Raw genomic sequence first — 24,047 nt, 5'->3', positions numbered from 1 at the left:
CACGAAGAGCGTAATTCATCACTGTTTGCTTCACTGAAAGCGATAGCAACGTCTGGAAACATCGTTAATCAAAGTCTGGTACAGGACAGCTGACGTATTCGGCAGAATGATTTTACCGCGATAAAGTGCTATCTCGTTTAGTGAAATCCTCTCAAAACTCTTTTAAAAAGAAAAACAAAATTATTTTTCAAACTTGTAATTACAAATGTTTCATACTCATAACCTGATAAACATACCGTCACCATTTCGTTTTACTGTAGTTTGTATGCAGTTTATACCTAAAAAGATTTGTATGATAGAGTTAGATAAAAATTGGGTCCATGCAGAAACCCAACGTTAATAGAAGTTATATTATTTACCAACCAAAGGCTTATTCGTGGTTCATTGTTCAATAAACAATTATTGTGTTAGTTATCTTACAATCGTTGTTTTTGTTTCTATTGGGATATTCTCCAGGGTGTCAAATAAAACGCGCAACATATTGAAAAACCCTAGTAAAACGAAACAATCTAAAATAAAAATTATTATGAGTTTGCAGATATCAAAGAATAATTTATGAACTATTAAAAAATATATTTAAGAATATACTTTAAAAATCTTCATAATTCCGTCCATCCAAGCTAGCCTGTGATATCCCGTTTTGTCACGTAGCTGTAGGAAAACTATATTGATTGATGTCACGTAATGCCATTTATTAATAAATTGAACACTGTATTACCAATCAATGTTTTGTACACAACAGTTTACAACGTTTCGCATCACACACAATAAAAACCTTTACAAATCGATTCATTAAGACATTGAGTTTGTATGGTCGAAACAGTCGAATGTAGTCCGTAGAAAGCGACTGAGGTGTAACACGTAGACGGAGTGATGTCAATAGTGACTGACCTTGACTGAGTCAGCTGTTTTCAGCTTGACTGTCACATATTGTAAACAACTACCTCTTCCGTTGTCTACTAGCTATTGCATAATAAGTAAGTATGTTGAGAATAAGCTTTTCTCAGACAATCATTAGTACACTACCTTGCTTACTCTTATTCCAATGTTCTGAAATAAAACTAGTTTTGTAATATTAAATAAAGTCTATTGCAGTTGGTCTTTTACTGGCTTACTCAAGCAGCTTTAATAATTTTTTCGATACTATTTATGTTTTATTATTGTCAACAACATGGCAACCAATAGAGCAAATGTTGATAGTTTTAAAATATGAACTTATAAAATTGTTTGCAAATATACACTTAACTTGCCACAAGCCTCTTTGAAGACTTATTTTTTAAGCAAAAACAAAAAGTCAATCCCTACATCATTAATTTGATTATATTACCTGTATGTTAATATTATATTGTATGTTATATTACCTGTATTGTTACCTGCATATGTATGAAAGAATAGGTACGGAGTGTCCTCAAAGTCTTAGTCTGATAAGGAAACTGCATAGTATGAAAACGGGTGTTAGTAGGATAAAGATTCAATTATAGATATAACAGGTAACTTATAAAGATTGTATAACTATGTACAAACGTAACACAACTCTACGTGTGCTTCTCCAGTGGCCTGCAGATCTTCTATACATCTTTTCAGTTTGTCCCAGATTTAAGTCAGCATATCCTGGGTTACAGATGCCACATAATTATTGATTTTCTCCTGCAGTGTGTGAATTAGGTTCCGGGATACACAAGAATACACAATGTCCTTGACAAATCCCCACAAAAAGAAATCCATGGGGTTACATCAGGGGAACAAGGTCGGCATTTCGTCGGGCCATCACGGCCGGTCCAGCGTTAAAAAAAAATCCCTCAAACGTCTTTATGGAAATTTATCATAGGTTTTAGTTCTTCTAATTGAGTGACTACGAACATCTCCAACATATCAAAGTAAACAAAACTATTTAAATCTTCTTCCGCAAAGATAAATGGTCCAATGATTCCATCATGCATTACACCGCACCAAAGATTTAGTTTTGGACTATCCCTTTCATTTTCATCCTTGATCCTGGGATTTTCACTCCCCCAAACTCTACAATTTGTCTGTTAACCTTCCCACATAAATGGAAGGTCGTTGAACTGCTATAGGGGATTGGGTTTCAATAATATCACATTTATATCACAATGTTCTTAAAAATACAATAGAATTTCAACACTTCTTTTAAAAATAAACTTATTTATTTTCTATGAACTCTTGTATTTGATTTAGTTATCTGAACCAACGATAAACATAACTGTGGAAAACATTCGTCACGATGTGATGTCCAATATTGGTCTTTGTTATCTCTAGTGAGTGTTGACGAATGTTGACAGCTGATAATGACTCGAGCATCAGCTGATCGAATGCCAAGTAACTTCTGCGAACTGTGAATTCTTGATTCTCATTCTTATAGAGGAGACTGTTGCAGCTACTTCGTTCTTTTCTCGGTAAGTGTATATTTTTTAGTGGTGATTGGCTTATTCAGGTTACATTTTATAACTAACCTGATTTACTGTAGAATAAATACATATTTGTTTAGTAGGCTAAATTCATAATATGCTACAATAATTAGATCAAGGTACAGTGTTTCCTAAACGCTGCAAGAAGTTATCTGATTGAAATGCTTTCATAACGCATATGTTATGAACCACACAAAGGGTTTCATCATTTTTGTTTAATTTTAAAATTGTTATTAATAGCATTTCATTAACCTACTGTTGTGAGTCATTGTATAATTTACTATTGTATGGCTTGGTTTAAGACAGTCTGAGTTATATGTCAAAAGCTATAAAAACTTTGATTGGACCTACTTTCATCTGCATGCTATGTATAATTAATAATTTGTAATCAAGATTGATAAAATTTTATTTTACTGCTGTGTGTTGGACTACTGAAATTCTAATAGCCTTAATGTATTATGTGTTTATAACATTATTTTAAAGTTTGTATGCAGTAATATCTTATAGTTGTAAATATTTTCACAATATTAGATTAATCATGGTTTATTGCAGGGAAATCTAAAGAAGAATATAAGATAAGGATATACGTAACAATGTACTTAACATTTAAATCAAATGCATAAATATTCATAAAGTGGCTTTGGATTCATACAAATAAATGTAAAAAAAAACTAAGGGTTTTCCAGAAGATTTGCCAAAAACCAAGATATCCTTTGTTATTCAAGTAACTAAAAATGCAGTAAACGCATTAAGGTGATGTGATTCTTTTAGTTTTGATCCCACACGCTTTAATTCAGTTATGTGTAACTTAAAGCTCTTGCTACAAATTTAAAGCTGTGTACCATTTTACAGGATCGAAACATTATTATAACAATGAAACAAGTTTTTACCATTGGAGCTCTTCTCATCTGCCTCACAATGGTGAGTGTTTAATATTTATTGCACGTCACCTTTCTCGGGTCTTTTATTAGTCGATAAAAATGAAATAAGATTAATTTTGAGGTTCGTTTGATGTTAATTGTCTTATCAATTGTTAAAATTGATTTATACATTATAACCTCATATTCTGTAATTTTTATAGCAAAACATACACAATCTCAGTTACCTTTAAAGACTTCAGTGTTAAGAGAAAATCACAAGAGTTATCTACAAAAAACGTTTGTATTTCTTTTGTACAATGATCCTTATATATAATTCTGTAAGACAAAATTTTTACTGCTGATTTTTGTTTACTTCAATACAGCTGATCGTGATTTATCATCAAGCCAGTACGCAACGTTAACATTTGGATTACTTATTTGCCAGTCAATTCTGCAATGTACTATATAAAACTATATAAAACCAGGGATAACGTTACCTATATTAATTAAGACTTTTTAGTTACGTTATAGAATGTTGAAATCAATTATTTTACTGTGAAACTTTTCAAATTTGTGTATTTTTAACGTTTAACATGAAATAACCACATTGACTATATAATTAACGATTCAAGATTAAATGGAAAACTTCTTATTTGTTTTTATTTTATAACATATGTTCAAGATTTATTCTACACTTTCTTTGTAAATTACTAACAACATTTTAAATTTGAGATTTATTGTCAATATTTTGTATGAAGTGGAATAACCTCAACGGCCACTCTTAGAAAATAACCTGGGAATAAAGATGGAATAGGTTCGTACAGGAAATATATTTGTTAGTTAAGTAAGTACTATGGCAAGTTCCATTGGGCGGAAAAACAATATTGTCTGGAGATTTTAAACAGGTACTGTCTGTTGCTCTAAACAAAAAAGGTTTCAGTAATATAGCCTAGCATGTATGGTATATAATAGTAAACGGAGCATCCAAATATAACAGTAAAACTTAGAGGCAGTTTCCGTTTCTTTACGTTGCTTAAACAAACCAAAAATATTCATGTTAATGCTGATGAAAAGTAATTTCGTGATTGGTTTCGATAACTGGGTAATGGAACCCTAACCGGTCACAAAAGAGTTAGGAATCAGCCGATGGTTAGGCCTATTTTGATAGAATATGTAAAGTCAATCGCATCTTTAAGGAATACCACCACATAAACTTACACTAATTGCAGTTTTTTTATAAGAAAAAAAATCTAGGATTGAGTTTGGTCAATTGGATGCCTTTACTTTACACTAATTTTCTTAAACCTTAACAAAAGGAGTATAAACTTAGAAATATTAACTGGTCAGGGATTCTAATTTGGCGGCTTTTACCAAGCTTACCTCAACACTCCTTTATTTGCTTTTTCATATTTGACGAAGACAATTTCCAAAAATCCAATTAGGGAAGGCTTTTTTTCACCATTAACCACAAGACCAAAGCTACCCTAATAAACCAGTATTTATTCACAAACAATTATATCTTTGCTGCCTTTAGCAGAGTTAAACTTATGGAGTGATTCAAATTATTTATTGAAAATAACATCAACAAAAGCAAACAAAGACAAACAACAAATGGTTTTCTACACAAAAGGTATAGTGTGCAGGGATATCTATTCTGACACATATATAATATATTTCTGAGTTTGTTTAAATATTAGAATATTTTTTTTAAATTATTGAGATTTTTAGGGACTTATGTCCCTACAAGCCACTAGTATTAGTATAAATATGTTTATCAAATCTCCTTTGTAAATTACATTAAAATTTTTTAGTTTTGTTTTGTCTATGAAATATACTTTAGTAGCAGCTACAGTATTAGGACATTTGAACATACACGTCATTTTCATTAGTCGCTCTAATGAATCATATATTTATATATAACTAGTTTTTAGTCTAAATCAATGTAAAATAAGTCTTTAAAACTACGTAATTATACTGTTGGACTAGTATGAAACAAATATGTGTCTTTAGATGAATCAAATCTTTAGGTATTTAAATTATGATGCCATAATTAAATATTTATAAGAAATTATGAATATTTCAGATTATGGCTGACCCTGAAAACAATGAACATTTAGTTGGAGGACTCACACTCATAGACCAGACTGAAAACATCGCAGATGTCGAAGAAGGCAGAAAACTACTGATGAAACACTTGGAGGCTAAATTTGACACCAACCGAGAGGCGTGTGTTGTTAAAGTTAGTCTTCCTGACCTCAAAATTTATCAACAGGTATAAAAAGGAATGCCTTACTTACGTAATTAATTACTTACTCTCAGGGCCATGTATATCTAAGAAGATATTTGGCCGCACCAACAAAGCCTCTCCATCTTGCTCTATCCTCTGCATCCTCCTCAGTTGCTCCTAGTTGCTCCATGTCTTTCTTTACTTGGCTCCACCATTTTAGTTTTGGCCTTCCTCTCGGTCGTCTTCCTTCGGGATTTCTTAGTAAAACTAATTTTAACTTATTTTGCTCCTCTCTTCGTAAAACATGTCCAGCCCATCTAACTCTTCTAAGGCCTTACCTTTTAAAATAGACCAGCCATTATTTAGAAAATAACAATTAGTAGGTCTTTTTACACAAGAAACAGATTGAATGGTGATTGATTGTCAATGTTGTTCATTAACTGTTTGTCTCTTGGTATCGAAACGAAAGAACAGATGATAACTTTTAAATTTATATTCAAACCATTATAGCGAAGACTAGTTAGCATCACTACATCTTTGAAAGCAAAATCTAAAAAATCAAACGCTGAGGGGTCGGAGCCATAAGAAAGGGTCTTTTCAGTTACTATTCGTCTATCCACTAGATCATCGGCTTTATAACTCAATCGTAAATCTCGGTTGAGCAGGAAGGTTGAAAAAGGGATGTAAATAAGTTAAATAATAGTTTACTCTAGTTATTTGTGTAACTAGTGAGCAAAGGGAGTAAATTGACTCACTCGAGAGGAATACTTACTGGAATGGTTTCTCGAGTGAGGCAATTGCACTTTGCACTCGAGTTGCACATTATAGTTTTCTTACAGTTACCATAAAACAAATAAATTGATAAAGAAACGTGACATATTTTTACACAGAAGTAAACTTTTAATATTACATTTAATGATACAACAACAGTACAATACAGCTGACCAGCTGATTTACAGCCAGTGCTGCCAACGTATTTCGCGCGCATACGACCTTGTCTGCATGTTACGCGCTCACTATTTCGTGCCTTCACGTTGCAAATCTGAGTGGTTGAGACAAAGTAATTAGAGTGAGACAATGTTAACATTGTCTCACTAATGAGCGAATTGGCCACTTTGCTTTCTCAAATCAGTGAGAGAACGAGTAAATTGTTAGGTAACTGTAGGAAAAAGTAATACTTTGTCTGAGAAACCATAATTTTGTTAAAATATTGTTCATGAACTGTTTTTAGGTTGTCGCGGGAGTAATGTACCATTATGTTTGGACCCAGGAGAATTACACCTCTACGTGTAAAGATGGCTCAATGTCAAATGACGGTGGTGACAAACAGGTAAACGTTGTCAACTTAAATACAACGGTAATGTAAAACGTCAACTTTAAAACCCTTCATAGTAACAGTTTTGTATTTTTTTTGTACTGCATATACTCAATACAGTTTGAACTACAATTTAGTTTGATGTTACGTGATAAGTATTTAGGTTAACCTATTAAAAATCCATATGAATCAATTTTATATTAACACGCAAATAGTAACTAACCATCTCGTCAAGGGATCACTTAATGGAGAAAACGGTTTAAAGTTACTTTTTAAATGTATCATTCGATTTTGGCATGTACAAGATTTACATTGGTTTCGTATCTTGAAACCAACTAATTATTCCCTATGCACTTCAAATGAAAACTGTTAAAAGTAAAAGTAGTGGCGAACTACCGGTTTAAAGTCACTTTAGGCGTTTTTTCCCATAAGAATAACATGGGGATCATTTTTTGGCCACCAAAACCAAAAATCCTGATCTTTGCTCACATATCCCTATAAAATTGTCAAACCTTATTTCTTACTTATTTCCCATAAATATATTCGATATTAAGCTAAAAAAGCTATTTCTTATATTTATTGACCCTTACAAGTGTAAATGTAGAGTAGTGGTGAACCCACAATATGACCTCACTTTAGGCACGTTTTCCCCATAAGAATAACATGGTGAGCTTTTTTTGACCACTTTTTTAAAAATCCAGCTCTTGGCCTATACAAGCCTATATAAATGTTCAATACCATTGTACAACTCCATTACTATTCCACATCCATTCACATGTATATTCTCAAAATCGATCGAGGTTTGTACGCGAACTCGGGCGCGCTCCCGGCTCATGATGTATGCATGCTCCCGACTTATGGTCAGGCTTCTCGCTCCCGACTCATGGTCGGTTTTCTCGTCTCTAGTGGTAGCTCTTGATTAAGCCTTGGGTGGGTGACCTCCCGTTGAAATAATTTCTAGTTAAATTATTTAAAAGTTTTTTAATTTCTAGCTAAAAATTTTGAAAATTTCACAATTTCTGGTTAAAAATTTTTGAAATTTTCGAAAAGTTTATAAATAGAAGTGACATTCGGGTGATATTTCATTCTGGACCATGAGGCCCACCTGTCAACACTGCTCCGTGTCGCTCTCCACCAAAAGTAACCTGATTCGCCACTACAAGGTAATTCATCAAATGAAGGTGAAACTGTGCAAGGTTTGCAATTTAATCTGTGATAATAATGTGGCTCTAAAGTCGCATATATTACAAAGACACAAGAGTTGTAATTTTTGTAAAAGAAATGTTGTTGGACATTTTAAAAGACACGCCAATTCTTGCATGAAATGTCCATACACAATGATAAAATTTGTTGGTGAATCGATTAGAGCTGACCTTGAAAGTACTCTGAAGTCTTGTCCTCTGCCAATAAAATGGACTTTAGTTAGGAGAATCAAATTTATAAAATATTCAATGGATCAAAATGGAAAATTAGTTAATGAAAAAGAATGTATTGCAGATTTTAGAAGCCTTACTACCTTAACTATTGAGAAGAGAGATTTAAAGTCTCAAATTGAAAATGCACTTTTAAAGATTGATGCTTCTATACACAAATACCAAGCCCAAGGTAGTGGATGGATATATGACTATACTAAGTATTGGCAGTTGCACGTTTACAAGTATAAGCCCTTAACTCCAAAGTCATATATTCCCACACCAAAAACTATTCAATCGAAACATGCAGTTTTAAATATAAAAAATGCTGATAATAAATGCTTCCTTTGGTCAATTTTAGCAGCTTTACATCCAAGGAATTGTATCAATGAAAATGCTGAAAGGGTCTCTCATTATCTACCCCATGAAAGTCAGTTAAATATGACAAACATAAAGTATCCCGTAAAAATATCTGATATAGATCAATTTGAAAGACAAAATAATATAAGTGTTAATGTATTTGGGGTTGAAGACCAGAAATTCATATATCCATTAAGAACAACCAAACCAAATAGTGATACTCATGTAGATCTATTGTTATTACAAGATGGTCGTAAATCACATTACTGTTTAATTCGTGATTTTGATAAGTTAATGTTCCACTCTACAAAAGATGACCATAAGAAGCATTTTTGTAAGTTGTGTTTACAACATTTTTACACTAATGATATATTAGAACGTCACATAACATATTGTAAAAATTTTGATGCTCAACGAGTGGAAATGTCTAAACAAGATACATTACAATTTAAAAACTATAAATATCAACTTAAAGCTCCATTTGTGATTTATGCAGATTTTGAATGCTTTATAAACTCTAACAAGCATACTCCATCGGGATTTGCATTTGTTGTGGTAAAAGATTCTACAATTATTTCTGAAGAGTTATATAGTGGTGCAAATGTTATGGATGTGTTTTTTGAAAGATTATTTCAGACTTACGATTATATTAAAAATCAAATGGCGATATATATTCCCCTTGTAATGACTCCTGAACAAGAGGCATGTTTCCAAAACTCATCGCATTGTCATATTTGTGAAAAGCCCCTATATTTTGATAGGGTGAGAGATCATTGTCATTCATCTGGTCAATACCGTGGAGCTGCCCACAATGATTGTAATTTAAACTATAAAGTAACAAAGAAAATCCCAGTATTTTTCCATAACTTAAAAAATTATGATGGTCATTTAATAATGCAACACTTGGGAAAGTTTAATCGTAAATTAAATTGCATAGCCAAGGATATGGAAAAGTATATTTCATTCTCAGTTGATGATTTAGTATTTTTAGATTCATACAACTTTCTGTCCCTTCCATTGTATAAATTAGCTTCCAATTTAAATACTTTTAGATTCATAGACAATCCACTACTACAACGTAAAGGCGTATTTCCCTATGAATACATGACGGGACCAGATAAGTTTGCAGAGTCTCTACCCCCAATTGAATCATTCTATAGCACTCTAACTAAAGAACATATATCTTCCAATGAATACGAACATGCTAAAAATGTCTGGACCCATTTTAATATAAATAATTTACAAGAATATCATGATTTATATCTTAAAACAGATGTATTGCTACTGGCTGATGTGTTTGAGACATTTAGAGACCTGTGTTTAAAGGATTACAAACTGGACCCCGTACATATGTATTCACTTCCTGGATTAACATGGGAGGCCTGTCTTAGAATGACTGGTATAAAATTACAACTATTTCAAGATATTGACATGCATTTGTTTATAGAAAGTGCGATTAGAGGAGGAGTCAGTATGATTTCCACACGTTACGCTAAAGCCAATAATAGATATATGGGTGAACACTATGACCCCAATCAAGAGAGTGTCTATTTAATATATTTAGACTGTAACTCACTATACTCTACAGCAATGTGCGAGCCACTGCCCGTGGATGGATTTCGTTGGACAAATGAGATAGACTACAAATATAATCAAAATGATGAGTTTGGATACATTTTAGAAGTTGATTTAAAATATGATAAAAGCTTACATGATTTACATAATGACTATCCATTAGCACCAGAGAAAATGAATGGCAAATTAATACCTAATTTAAATGACAAAACTAAATATATTTTACATTACAAAGCATTACAAAAATATGAGGAATTGGGTTTGATTGTTACAAAACACCACAGAATTTTAAAATTTAGACAGTCTAAATGGCTTGCGCCCTATATTAATTTTAATATTGAAAAACGAAAATGGGCTAAAAATGATTTCGAAAAAGACTTTTACAAATTGTTAAATAATAGTCTCTTTGGTCGAACAATTATGAATCAACGAAAGTTTCGTGACATTTATCTCAAGGATGAGTCACTATTAACAAAATATGTCACTAATCCAAGGTTTGACTGTAGCAAAAAGTTCGATAACAATTTACATGCTATACATTTAAATAAATTAGTTGTAAAGTTTAATAAACCTATATATTTAGGAATGACAATTTTGGATATCAGTAAAGTAATAATGTATGATTTCCACTATAATTATATGTCAAAATTTAAGAACAAAAGATTTCTTATGACAGATACAGATTCTTTAATGTATTCTATAGTTACACAGGACTTTTACAAGGAAATAGAATGTGACTTGCACTTTTTTGATACCTCTGGATATAGTAAAGACCATTTCTTATACTCTGATAAAAATAAAAAAGTCACTGGCAAGTTTAAAGACGAATTAGATGGTCATATTATGTATGAATATTGTGGTTTAAGACCAAAGTTATATTCTTATATTCCTCTAAAATGGTTATATGAAGAAGACAAACAAGCTTTAGAGGTGAAGAAAGCTAAAGGAGCTGATGGTGCTACAGTTAAACATCTCCTTAGACATCAACATTATTTGAACTGTCTTGCAACTGGGCAAGATTACTATGAGAATGTGACAAGAATTAAATCTACAAATCATCATCTTCAAACCTTAACTATGAACAAGAAAGTACTATCGTTTGACGATGACAAGAGGTTTATTCTGGAAGATGGTATCAATACTCTTGCACTTGGTCATTATAAAATTGATCAAACATAAATCTATATTTGCCATTATTCTTTAACCTTTCTTTGTCTATTACAAAAAAGCCATATTTAGTTTTATCCCAACATTGATGACAGAGATTTCTAAATTGGTTAAATGAAAAATCATTACCAACATGATTGTTATATACATGTTTTAAATTCAAATCATCTTGTTTAAATAATATTAGGAAATTTACATTATCACGTAAATGTTTGTGTACTTTGCTGTAAGATTGACACAAGTAAAAACTGTTAATATTTTTATGTCGACCCATTGAGAAAAATTGTGTAATATTTGGACTATTGATATCATCAAATACAACAACTGACTGTGATTTTACATCATTTGGTGTGATTTCACAGTCAGTAAACGTGTGTAATTTCACTTCGTCACACAAACTAAATATTTCAATTATTTTTTTATATTTTTCTTGTTCTAAAGATTTTGATATTAAATATAGGTTTGTAAATTTTAATCCTTCCTTTCTTACAATTAAGTTATAAATTACAACCGTCTTCCCACTTCCACTTGGGCCACAAATAACACATCGAATATTGGTAGGAAATAGACCCAACTTCTTTGGTATATTTTCCTTAGTACGTACTATTTTAAATTTGTGTTTTTGTTGAATAAAAGACATTTTTTATATAATAAAAATGGTAAAAAATAATAAGAAAACATGTAAAAAGGGCAAAGGTTTATTCCTAAAGCCTTACAGGGGTCGAGGGTTATTGAATACTCTTATAAATAACCTTCCATTCCCACTTCACATACCATCATATCGGTACTGTGGACCTGGAACGAATATACGTGAGAATCTAGCCAAAAATGTACCTCCAAAAAATAAACTAGACTCTTATTGTAAAGAGCATGACATATTCTACATGAATAATCCTGATACTGCTGCTCGGAACAAAGCAGACATGAGATTAGCAGACTTAGCTTGGACTAGAGTTACAGCCAATGATGCAAATCTCGCTGAAAAAGCTGCTGCTTATGCAGTGACAAATTTGATGAAGGCAAAAGCAAAAATGGGAATGGGATTAAAATTTAATAAAAAATATGGACAACTACCAGCTGTTAGAGGCCGCAAAAGACGTGCCTCACTTCCGGGGAGTGTACCTAAAAAACAAGCTAAAAAATCTAACACCAAGAGTAAAAGAGTGCGGAATAGTTAATTTAGATAGCTCATCTGGCACACATTGGACAGCATATCGTAAAAATAAAGACATTGTAATTTATTTTGACCCATTTGGAATCCAACCTCCAAAAGAAGTAATTAAATATTTTGAGGGATATAAAATATTCTATACAACCGATCAAATACAAGATTTAAATAGTTCTATTTGTGGAATTTTATGTTTATCATTCATAAAAAATATTTCTTTATAAAAATGGATTCATTTACTATAACATTTTCGGGTACAGAGTCAGAGCTAAAGTCAGTGTTCTTTCCTCCCATAGAATTAAATGATGATTATGTAATTGGATTGGTAGATTTTCAAAGTTATAATTCTATATTTAATGTTAAAAAACCACTAAATACTTTAACATATTACAAAGTAGAGAAAATTACATTACCAAAAGGAGAGATCTTAGTTGATGATTTAAACCAGTTATTAGATGGTAAACTTAAAGTTATAATAGATAAAAATGGAGACGCATTAATTAATACTAAATCCAAACTTTTATTCAAAGGGCTTATTCCAAAATTAAATCAACTTAAAGGCAACAAATTAACCATTGGAGAAGGTGATGATGTTTTCTATTATGATCACAATGCTCCAGTTACAATAGAAATTTCTGAAGGAACATATGAGGTGGTTGAGCTTGCAAAGGAAATTCAAAAGCAAATCCCAGACTTTTTCCTTACAGCTAATAATAAAACTATGAAAGCGACATTACTTTCTAGCCACGTGTTTGATTTTACAAAACCATGTTTAGGGTCTGTTTTATTGGGATTTAAAGGTATTTCTACTCCTGGTGTTCAGTTTGAATCTACAAATAAAATAAACATTAATAATGTAAATGTGATTAGAGTAAAATGTAATATTGCAAACGGGTCCTATTTAAACGGCAACAAATCACACACCATACATAGCTTTTATCCAGAAGCTCCTCCTGGCTACAAAATTATTGAAGTTCCAAGAAATATTATATATTTTCCTGTAAATAAGAGAAGTTTAGATGTTGTCAGTATTACATTTGCCGATCAGCATGACAAGGCAATTGACTTTAACGGAGAAGAAACTACAATTACTTGTCATATAAAAAAGATATGAGAATTTATAAGAATTTATCTATAAGTGTACAAAATGCTAGGTTCCTAAAGTCAATAGGACTAAAGTTAAAATTTTCTATTAATAAAAATGGAAGATTTTCTAGACGTTACAGGGAAATCCCAATTCGACGATAGTGTGGTTAAAATTACAAATCACTCCTATGTTCCCCACAACACTTTGGCAATAAATAATTCTGATGAAATTCGAATATGTATTAATAATCAAGATTTGCTAACTCTCCCATGTAGGAGTTATCTGTATATTAAGGGAGAAATTGAAAATCATGATAAAGGTCATTTTATAAATATTGCATTTGCGTTCTTATTTGATGAAATTAGATACGAAGTTGCAGGTAAAGAAATAGACATTGTAAGAAACCCAGGAATTTCTAGTCTTATGAAAATATTGAGCTCTTACAATAAAACTACTAAATTGTCAAATGTAGCATTTGATTCTGACACGAATTTAAAAGAGTTCCATAAAGGTGGCAAGTTCAGTACTTGTTTGCCATTAGAGTTGTTAATGGGTGTATTCGAGGATTTTAATAAGGTATTAGTAAATGTCAAACAAGAATTGGTGTTGAAAAGATCCAAAAATGATTTGAATTGTATATTAACAACCACTAGTGCTCCAGCCAGTGGCACTGCTGATACGATTCCCAAAATTACACTTAACTCAATTCAATGGGTAATGCCACATGTGATACCATCAGATGGAGAGAAGTTACAATTACAAAAGATGTTATTGCAAAATAAAAATTTGCAAATTGCATTTAGAAGTTTAGAGCTGCATGAACTTCCATCATATCCCAATACCACAAGACATACATGGTCAGTAAAGACATCTTCAAGTTTAGAGAAGCCTAGGTATATTATATTTGGTTTCCAAACAGCTAGGGATAATAGTGCACGAAAAAGAACTGATGAATTTGATCACTGTAAATTAAAAAATCTCAAAGTATTTCTAAACTCTGAATATTATCCTTATAGTGATTTAAATCTCGACTTTGAAAATGGAGATGTCTCTAAAGCTTATGAGATGTTTATGAGGTTTAGAGAGACTTACTATAATACTATCCCAGATCCTATGATTAGTAGGGCTGAGTTTATGAAGAAATATCCACTAATTGTAATAGACTGTTCTAGACAGAACGAAACTGTGAAGGAAGGAATTGTTGATATTAAATTAGAGATTGAAACTGCAGAAAATGTACCAGCAAATACATCTGCATATTGTTTGATAATACATGATAAAGTGTTTGAGTACAATCCTTTGTCAAATGAGATAAATAAAATGTAAATAAAAGATGAAAAACATTCAACAAGAATTGGTTGACTCTGCAAATCAAATACGAGAGAAATATAGAGCTTTAAAACGTGGCAAGTTTCTAGAGGCTGAAGAGAGGTTCCAAACATTCCAACCTTTAATAGAGCCATTACAAGAATTAAAAAAAATCACAGCTATTGGCAAAACAGAGAGGCCTCAAATGGAGATACTCCCAATGACTCCATCTAGAATATCAATGATACCAAGATTACAACCATTACAACCATTACAGCAATCCACTCCACAGAAATTAGATTTTGGTCTTTTAGCATCAGACTATTTAGGAAATTACCTCAGTAAAAGTAGTATGACAGACACTACATATGGTATTAGACGAGAAGCAAATAAATTTTTTATTGGAAATAAGGAAGTTGATATTGCCAATGATGATGTCACAGTTGCAAATAAAACCTACAAGGGGACAAAAGGCTTGTGGCAGTTGTTAACTTTAAAAGAACCTGAGGATTATACTCAGGTTGATTTGCAAAATTATAAAGAGATTTTGGAAGCCACAAATGGACATTTAAAGAGTTATAAAGATGGTGCACCAATTTCAAGTAATAGACATACTAAATATCTTAATATAATTAAACCTCTTTTTAAATCTGTTGGTGAAGGTTTGAGACAAGTGACTGGTAATAAAATAGACTATATTTATTGGGATGATCCTAATGAGCTTGTAGATAGGTTAAGACTTCTTTGGCTAAGTCGCGAAGCCGGTAACTCAGGAGTGGATAATGAAATAGATTCCATTATTGAGGAATTAAGAGAAAGTGGAATTATTTATTAAATAAAAATATGTTTATAGATAAATTTTATCGTTTATATAATCCATATAATAAGCCTACAGAACCCAGGGCTAGTAATGAACCTACTTTAAATTTACAAGACGATAGTTGGAATTGTTTAAACCGTAAAATTGGTAATGTTAAAGATGGGGAGTTTGTAGATGATGTATCAACTTTGGGTCAGACATTAACTAGAAAAGGTGATGTATTTTTACAAGGTAAAACTAAATATGAGTTTTTAGAATCTAAGAATAAAAATTGGAATGCTAAAAAACAGAAAATTACTAATGTGGAAAAGGGTGAAAGTTTAGATGATGTGCCCACTTTACAACAGACTTTAATACGTAAAGATGGCAAATTTGTACAAGACAATAATAATTTTGAATTTTTAGAATCAGAAAATGGTGTTTGGAATGCTAAGAAACGGAAAATTACTAATGTAGAAAAGGGTGAAAGTTTAAATGATGTGCCCACTTTACAACAGACTTTAATACGAAAAGAAGATGGTAAATTTGTACAAGACGATAATAATTATGAATTTTTAGAATCAGAGAATGGTGTTTGGAATGCTAAGAAACAGAAACTTAGCAATTTGATAGAAGGTACAGATAGTAAGGATGCTGTGAATGTTTCACAAGTTCCAAAAATGGAAGCAGGCTATTGGGATTTTAATAATAAAAGGTTAGTATGTGTTAAACCTGCCATTGATGACACTGACTGTGTTACAAAAGAACAGACTATAACTTTTGATAAAAAAGAAAAATGTTGGGATGCCAAAAAACAATATATAAGAAATCTACCGATGGGGGAATATTTAGATGATATTTGTTTGATGTCACAAGCTATGTATTATGATGGATCAAAATTTGTATATGCAGGAAGAAAATTTAATTTGATGGAATACAATCCTGATTTATTAGTTGCCGACCCTACATCTTTGAGCGGATTTAAGTATATAGATAATAGACCATATATACCAGAAAACTATGTATTTAAAAGAATGGAAGATAATCTATTGATTGGGGCTAATGGTAATATATTTACAGTACAAGGAAAGAATGATGTTATAAAAAATGAATGAAATTGCATACGAACTTCATAAGCCTGCAAGAAAGAATTTCATTAGAAGGTCTTTTAAAGTATTAGGTATAAACGAAACTGTACAAATAGATTTAATTGATATGCAAAACTATGCTAGAGAGAATTCTGGCAATAAATATATTTTAACTTTAATAGATACATTTTCTAAAAAAGCTTATGCTGCTCCGCTAAAGAATAAGACAGGGCTGGTGGTTACAGAAGCCATTAAAACCATTCTACCAAAGGGGGTTAAAAACATTCAATCTGACAATGGAAAAGAATTTTTTAATCAATATTTTAGCAAACTAATGAAACAATTAAATATTAATCACTATCACACATTTTCTACAACTAAGGCTGCAATTGTGGAGAGGTTTCAGAGAACTTTAAAGAATTGGTTATATAGGGAATTTAGTGCTCAGGGGAGTTATAAATGGTTGGATTTACTTCCAAAGTTAATTCGAAAATATAATAATAAGGTGCATAGATCTATAGGAATGAAGCCTAACCAAGTGAATATTAAGAACAGTAAATATGTTCATGAGAGGTTGACTTCTAAAGTAGTGCAAGTTAAAAAGCCAAGATATAAGGTAGGTGATAGTGTGAGAATTTCCAAGTATAAACATGTTTTTAGTAAAGGATATACCCCGAATTGGACAGGGGAGCTATTTACAATAGCAGAAGTAAAGAATACAAAGCCTGTGACTTATATCTTGAAAGATGAAAATGGTAATATAATCAGGGGAGGCTTCTATACAGAGGAATTGTTAAAGACCAAATATAAAGACATGTATTTGATAGAAAAGGTTATTAGGAGAAAAGGTGATTTATTATATGTCAAATGGCTTGGGTTCCCAAGTAGCCAGAACTCATGGATTTCCACTAAGGATGTCCAAGGGAGCACGTCATGAGCCGGGAGCGCGCACGAGTTCGCGTACAAACCTCGATCGATTTTGAGAATATACATGTGAATGGATGTGGATTTGAAATAGTAATGAAGTTATACAATGGTATTGAACATTTATATAGGCTTGTATTGGTCAAGAGCTGGATTTTTAAAAAAGTGGTCAAAAAAAGCTCACCATGTTATTCTTATGGGGAAAACGTGCCTAAAGTGAGGTCATATTGTGGGTTCACCACTACTCTACATTTACACTTGTAAGGGTCAATAAATATAAGAAATAGCTTTTTTAGCTTAATATCGAATATATTTATGGGAAATAAGTAAGAAATAAGGTTTGACAATTTTATAGGGATATGTGAGCAAAGATCAGGATTTTTGGTTTTGGTGGCCAAAAAATGATCCCCATGTTATTCTTATGGGAAAAAACGCCTAAAGTGACTTTAAACCGGTAGTTCGCCACTACTAGTAAAACTACCATAAAAATAATGCAATTTACATTACTGTATATACTTAGAATACACAGCTTTGTTTAGAAAGTTATTTAAGTATGTATAAGTGAATTTATGCAACACCAAAGTACGAGAAATTGTTGTCTTCAAAGTATGGTTGAATTTACATTAAAAAGTTGATTCTTTAAACATGTTTGAGAGTCACAACCATGTTTCTATTCACAATTATGAACTTTTAGATATTATCAAAATTGAATTACTTAATATTTTAAAACGTGAGTTTTTTTAACCGTCACCAACAACTGAATTACGTCTTACACAACGGGCCATAATTGATGACATTGTGATATTTTTGTTTAATTTACAATGAGACCATGTAAAATATATAGCAACAGAATTGCATTACAACTTTTCCTCATAATAATCCAAAGTCGTATAGGTGGTTTCGATTTTGAAAGTCATAATTTTCAGTAAATTTGGTTGATATAAACCATTTATATACCCTTCATACTCGTACTACTTAATACGAGTATAACTAACAAACAGAACCAAAGTGTGGAGAAAATGGGTAATTTAGTAAAAATAAAAGAATAAAATATTTAGATTTTAACCAAAATAGCACAACTTATTTTTGTTCTATGTTCCAGAAGGTGGAAACAATGTCTAAGAAAGTGGACTGTGAGGCTAAGTATCTCGTACAAAGTTGGACCAACACTAAAAAGCTATTTACACCTGAATGTTAACAAAGCAAAAAAACCTTGGTGAGAAATAATTAAATATGTACAATAATATGTATGGTTGATCATTGCTTGGTGGTTGACATTGACAATCCTTTCTACAATAAATCTTTGCAGAAGTAATACAGTGTTTTGTCTTCCCTTTGTAAGTGTTAGTAATACTCGTAGGATAAGATGGCAATATGATATGAACAATTTTAATAGGCTTGGTGTTTGAAAAATTAGTTAAGTGTGGTTACAATCATAATAAACAATTAAAAAAACCAGCTATTTATTCAGATAATTTCTCAGTACCTAGGCCCGGGCCTGTAGTACATTTGGGGAAATAGTTATTTTATTCCATATTTGATAGTTGTAGGTTTCTTAAAAATAGTTTGTTTTGAGTTTGAGTAAGATGTATCTATATTAGTATTAATGTCTGGTATTAATATATATAAAAACACGAATTTGTGTACGATAGAATCTTTTATTTCTAGCTATTGTTGTGCTGTTTGTTGTATCTAATATCTTGTTTAAGTTTCAAAGGACAAACTAGTTCTATTCTATTTAAATGCCTAATATATTTTTTTAAACCGTAATGACGTTGTAGAGTTAGCATTATCTGAAACAGATTTTCCTTATAAACAATTTCATAGCGGGACCTCAATGAAATTGTGTTCAGTTTATAAAGTGGTAAAATATTAGCTAACAGCATTAAACAAATCTATTTACAAATTACAAAAAATGTCTATGCTTTTGAAGTCACAATCCCAACTTAAATACATCGTTATGTCTTTACTTAAGAACATTTTACTTAAGAAATTTTCCTGCCTATTTAATCATATACCTACATTGAAGGGGAAATGTTTTAAAATTGCCTAGGGTTCAAAGAAAACATTAGTTTTAAGGTGTTTTTGAAGGTCCACTTCAAAAGGTTATTTACCCTTCTTCTCTTGAGAAATTTGCTGCGGCACTCGAGAGATACAAGGTAAAACGTAATCCACTTACTCGCCATCTGTTACACTACAAGCGATTTTGTCATTTCTTTTCATCCAGTTAATGCTCAAATTTAAGAATAATAAACTATGTTGCACATAAGCAATTCAGTTATTTCAGCATTCATTTGTAATTTTATCTTTTTGTATATCAATTGTCTAGATATCCAGTGGTTATAATGCTCTCTTTCAAAGCTGAAGGTCGTTGGTTCAATTATTCCAAGCTAGATAATTTCTTGACCCAGATGCCATTTCTCATTATTCACTAACAAGGCTACAAGATCGCGCAACTCCTACACTCATCTCCATTCATCCTTGGCTTAAAATACCTACTTTGTATTGTCGTCATTTCAATGAAAAGTATAAGTAAGTAAGTATGAATTACCGATGCTATCCACAAACTTCGACATGGATGGTAACAAGACGAGGGTTTGGACAGTTCCTTTTCAAAACGTAAAAAGTGCTATCAACGTAGAAACACACACAAAAAACTAAAAATATGGTAAAACGCAATAGATATGTAACCTACCATTAAAAGTAAAACTATCTAATAGTAAAATCATATTTTTAATTGGATAAATTTGAAATGATTGTCATTTTAAATTATGAATATTGTGAAATACTGTTTGCACTTGCGTACATAGATAAAATATAAATGAAGGGTTCCTCGAATTAGTGGGACTATCAAAACTCCTGATAAAAGGTATATTGAAAAAGTATGCTGATTATTTAAAAAAATACTCGTTAGTAATCCTGCAATATTGGATTCAAATCAAATGGATTTTACACACTAATTGAATTCAATTAGTGTGTAAAATCGATTGAATTTTTAGTGAGTTGATGGGGTTTCCTTCCTGGCAAACGTATCAGTGCAGTTCATCTTTGTACTGGACTTTTCACATTTATCATTGCTTGATCAGTCCGACGCACAAACCTATGACATCTATGTATAGACAAGAAAGTGCAAGATTAAATTAGGCCCCTAACTTCTTAATACAGCAACAAGCGATTTATAGATGAACATTATGACGAACCTCAATTTGCCTGATAGAGAATTGACTAAGGAACCTTCCTTCTGTACCTGATGTAAGAAACTTTTTACAACATTATTCATATAATCTGGTACGGCGTGGATCGCATTAAAACTTTGCCACCAAACTTGTATTCCTTCCTGTGGATTAAAGTTTCAAAGGAAAACTTCCTAAGTGAGTTTTGTCCGGCAATAACTCTAAACTGAAACTAATCACAAAGTTAAGTTCTCAGAATGTTTTGAGGTATTATACCTTATTAAAATCATCAAATATGTATTGCTTATATGATTATTAAATTCTATAGCTATTATAGGTAGGTATAGATATTTGCTGGTTTACCCATCATAATTTTGTCTCACTTGTATTACATTATTATCTTTAAATGATTACCTTTAAAGCTGTTTGAACAAAATATTATACCATGAAGAGTATTTCAATTCACGAATTAAAATTTTTCATTTACACTAATTGAAGAAACCCGTAGTGTTGTCTTTTTACTAGGCATGTAGTTAAATTAGTTTAAATTTAGTTTTATTAAAATAGGGCTAGGGGTTTTAAGGACGCTAAAACATTATAGAAACCTTAAATTAATTTATAAATAATAAAACTAATATGCCTACGTTTAAAAATAAAGCATTTTAACAAAGTTCGTTTGGTGAAACGTTTTATTTCTGGAATTGTGGGGTAAATGTTTCCCGTTAAAGATGGAATATGAAAAAAAACATATTATCCCTAAGAAAATGTTATTTAGAAACTGGAATAGTCTAGGGGCACCTTTTTTTAAGTAAATTAACAAGAATTTACCTGTAATAAATATTTTTGTAACTCAATTGCTCATGTATTTGACAAAATAAAAAAATATTTGCAAAGTTTATGTTAATATCTTTTTGTCTAAAATTTAAAACAGTTAATAGCGGTATTCAAGCAGAACTCAGTGAATGACAAACTTTCAAAGAAACTCAAACTATTAATTATAAAGAGTTTATGATAAAAACATTTAAGTTACACATGGTCAAAAGCCTTATGCACGGGAAACACTTTCCAAAAGGGTAATTTTTCCTTCTCCCTTTGCCGTGGTTCCTAGAAAGCTGTAGACAAATATTTATTTTCGTGCATTAAACCACCTTCTTTTGCTCATTTAACGCGTATTCTTAAACAGTCGAGAAGATAAGTGGATTACTTTTCCTTATTGAGAATGGTAATTGTTTTTAGAAATAATTTCAACTTGACTAAATTAGGGCATTGCTATGTCGTTTTAATACAACGATATAGATACAAATGTTTAAAATTTACGTTTTACTCAATTTCAATAAAAAAAGAAGTTAATTGAAAATTATTGGAGATAAAAAAGTCACATCTGCTACTCTCTATATGTATTCGGTTTACTACAGCTTAGTCCTCTGAAACATCTGAAGCTCATATGTCACATATTACTTGTTAATACTCGTCCATTTGGCTGGATTTTAAATTGCTATATAATCAACAAAAAAAAATTTCCTATAGCAATATCTATTTGGAACAGCATAAAACTAACAAATAAATAGTTCATTCTTGTTTACATATCGATTTCTCATCAAGCTTTGATATCAGTAATATGATGCGGTATTTCCCATCTACTCAACAGCAAGATATTTAAACGTGCATTCGTAACGTTACATTCAGTTCGCATGCAACCCATTGTGTCAATCATCTTAACGAATACATAAAATTACACAAGAATAGCGGGTGTCTGATCTATGAAATGATTGCCACATACCAATTTACTTCATGCGTCTACATTGTCAAATCCTTCATAGGGCATTGTATGACCAAATAAAATGGAAAGTGGAACGGCAATCTGATTCATACTGTATATTATAATTATGTTTATCATTATCATAATTTTCTTAAAATGGTTAACAAAGTACTGTTTGGACTAAAAAAAATTTAAGGTTGAATGACAGATTCAATATTTGCAGTATGTATATTATGGATTATAACGGCAAAGCTGCATGTAAGCAGATTGTCTGCAGAACACGTGGTGACCAACCATAACATATTGCTTAAGTTTCCAGCCACACAAGTTCTACATATTAGTGTTGGTTGTAACCATAGTACAAATTCTTTAGTTATAATCACTTTAGTTGGGATTAAAGCATTTTACAATTAAAAGTCAATTTGCAGTATAGCTTTGTATCCGATGATCCGTAATATACTATTTCTTAATTTTCATACTTAACAGTTAAAGACATTTCGAGAAATATATTTTATACATAGGCACGAAGAGTTTTCTAATCATAGTAAAATTTCTCCCTATAGATTGCTAGAAATGAAATTTTGAATTAAATGTCAATTAGCATATAAATGGATCAATGTTGAAATAAGTATTTATTTCAGAGCCAAGAAAGTATTTTCGATAATATACGACCGCCATTTTCCAATATAGCCGACAACTTTAATATTTCTTATGGAACGCTGTGTTTTATGATTTTTATTTTTCAAATGTAAATGCAATTTAAGAATGTCTTGTATTGTTTCTCGAAAGCTACTCGTTTAGTTATACTGTGTTACTCATAAGAAAAAAATTGAATGTGTTGTACATTCTACAAACTTGTAGCTCCTAAAGAGTAAGTTTGGAGATAAAAGGCAAAAGTTAAATAAGTCTTTGCATTTTTAATGGAAAGTACACCATAAACAAAGAAGTTAAATTATATTTATAAAAAAAAAAAATTATTAATATTTTAATTTTTATCTCTTGTTTGTTAAATTATTAATTTGCTTCATATTTTCAGGTATTGCAGGAGACACTCATTTAACTTAAACGCTTGCAAGTAAGTACTGATTAATATTGTCAGTGAAAAGCTGACTACTTTCAACAAAACCCATTGAAAGTAGTCAGCAGTTTTAGATTTTTCACAGAATCGGGAGACTTACTCGTACGTGTTTACCAATAGTCTATTCACTATATTGAACTATCTTGTACATGTTCATTTATTTATGTAAAATATATTTGGTTTAACCAGCTGTAAAACAAAGTTAGGGGTGCTAAAATCCAATACACAATAACAATAACTACATCAAAGTAAAAAAAAAATTAAAACTAAATTTCCAATACAGTTTTGCTCGCTTTCAACATGATTTAGGGGAGAGAGATT

General features: G+C 31.3%; 2 protein-coding genes across 2 annotated transcripts in view; both read left to right on the top strand.

Moving 5' to 3' along the window:
• The window catches only part of LOC128999601 (neural-cadherin-like), a 330,457-nt gene that overhangs the window by 24,343 nt on the left and 282,067 nt on the right, over positions 1-24,047 (top strand). The window lies entirely within an intron of this gene.
• LOC128999600 (uncharacterized) lies at positions 2,323-19,031 on the top strand. The gene is made up of 5 exons (XM_054426184.1): positions 2,323-2,414; positions 3,279-3,347; positions 5,370-5,558; positions 6,745-6,843; positions 18,819-19,031. The coding sequence occupies exons 2-5, from the start codon at positions 3,300-3,302 to the stop codon at positions 18,912-18,914; spliced, it is 432 nt and encodes a 143-aa protein (XP_054282159.1). The 5' UTR covers positions 2,323-2,414; positions 3,279-3,299; the 3' UTR covers positions 18,915-19,031.

The sequence above is a fragment of the Macrosteles quadrilineatus genome, unplaced genomic scaffold, assembly GCF_028750875.1.
Source record: "Macrosteles quadrilineatus isolate MER2022 unplaced genomic scaffold, UCM_ALF_1.0 Scaffold_8__2_contigs__length_117827958, whole genome shotgun sequence".
NCBI lineage: Eukaryota > Metazoa > Arthropoda > Insecta > Hemiptera > Cicadellidae > Macrosteles > Macrosteles quadrilineatus.
This window is presented reverse-complemented; position numbering and strand designations above follow the sequence as displayed.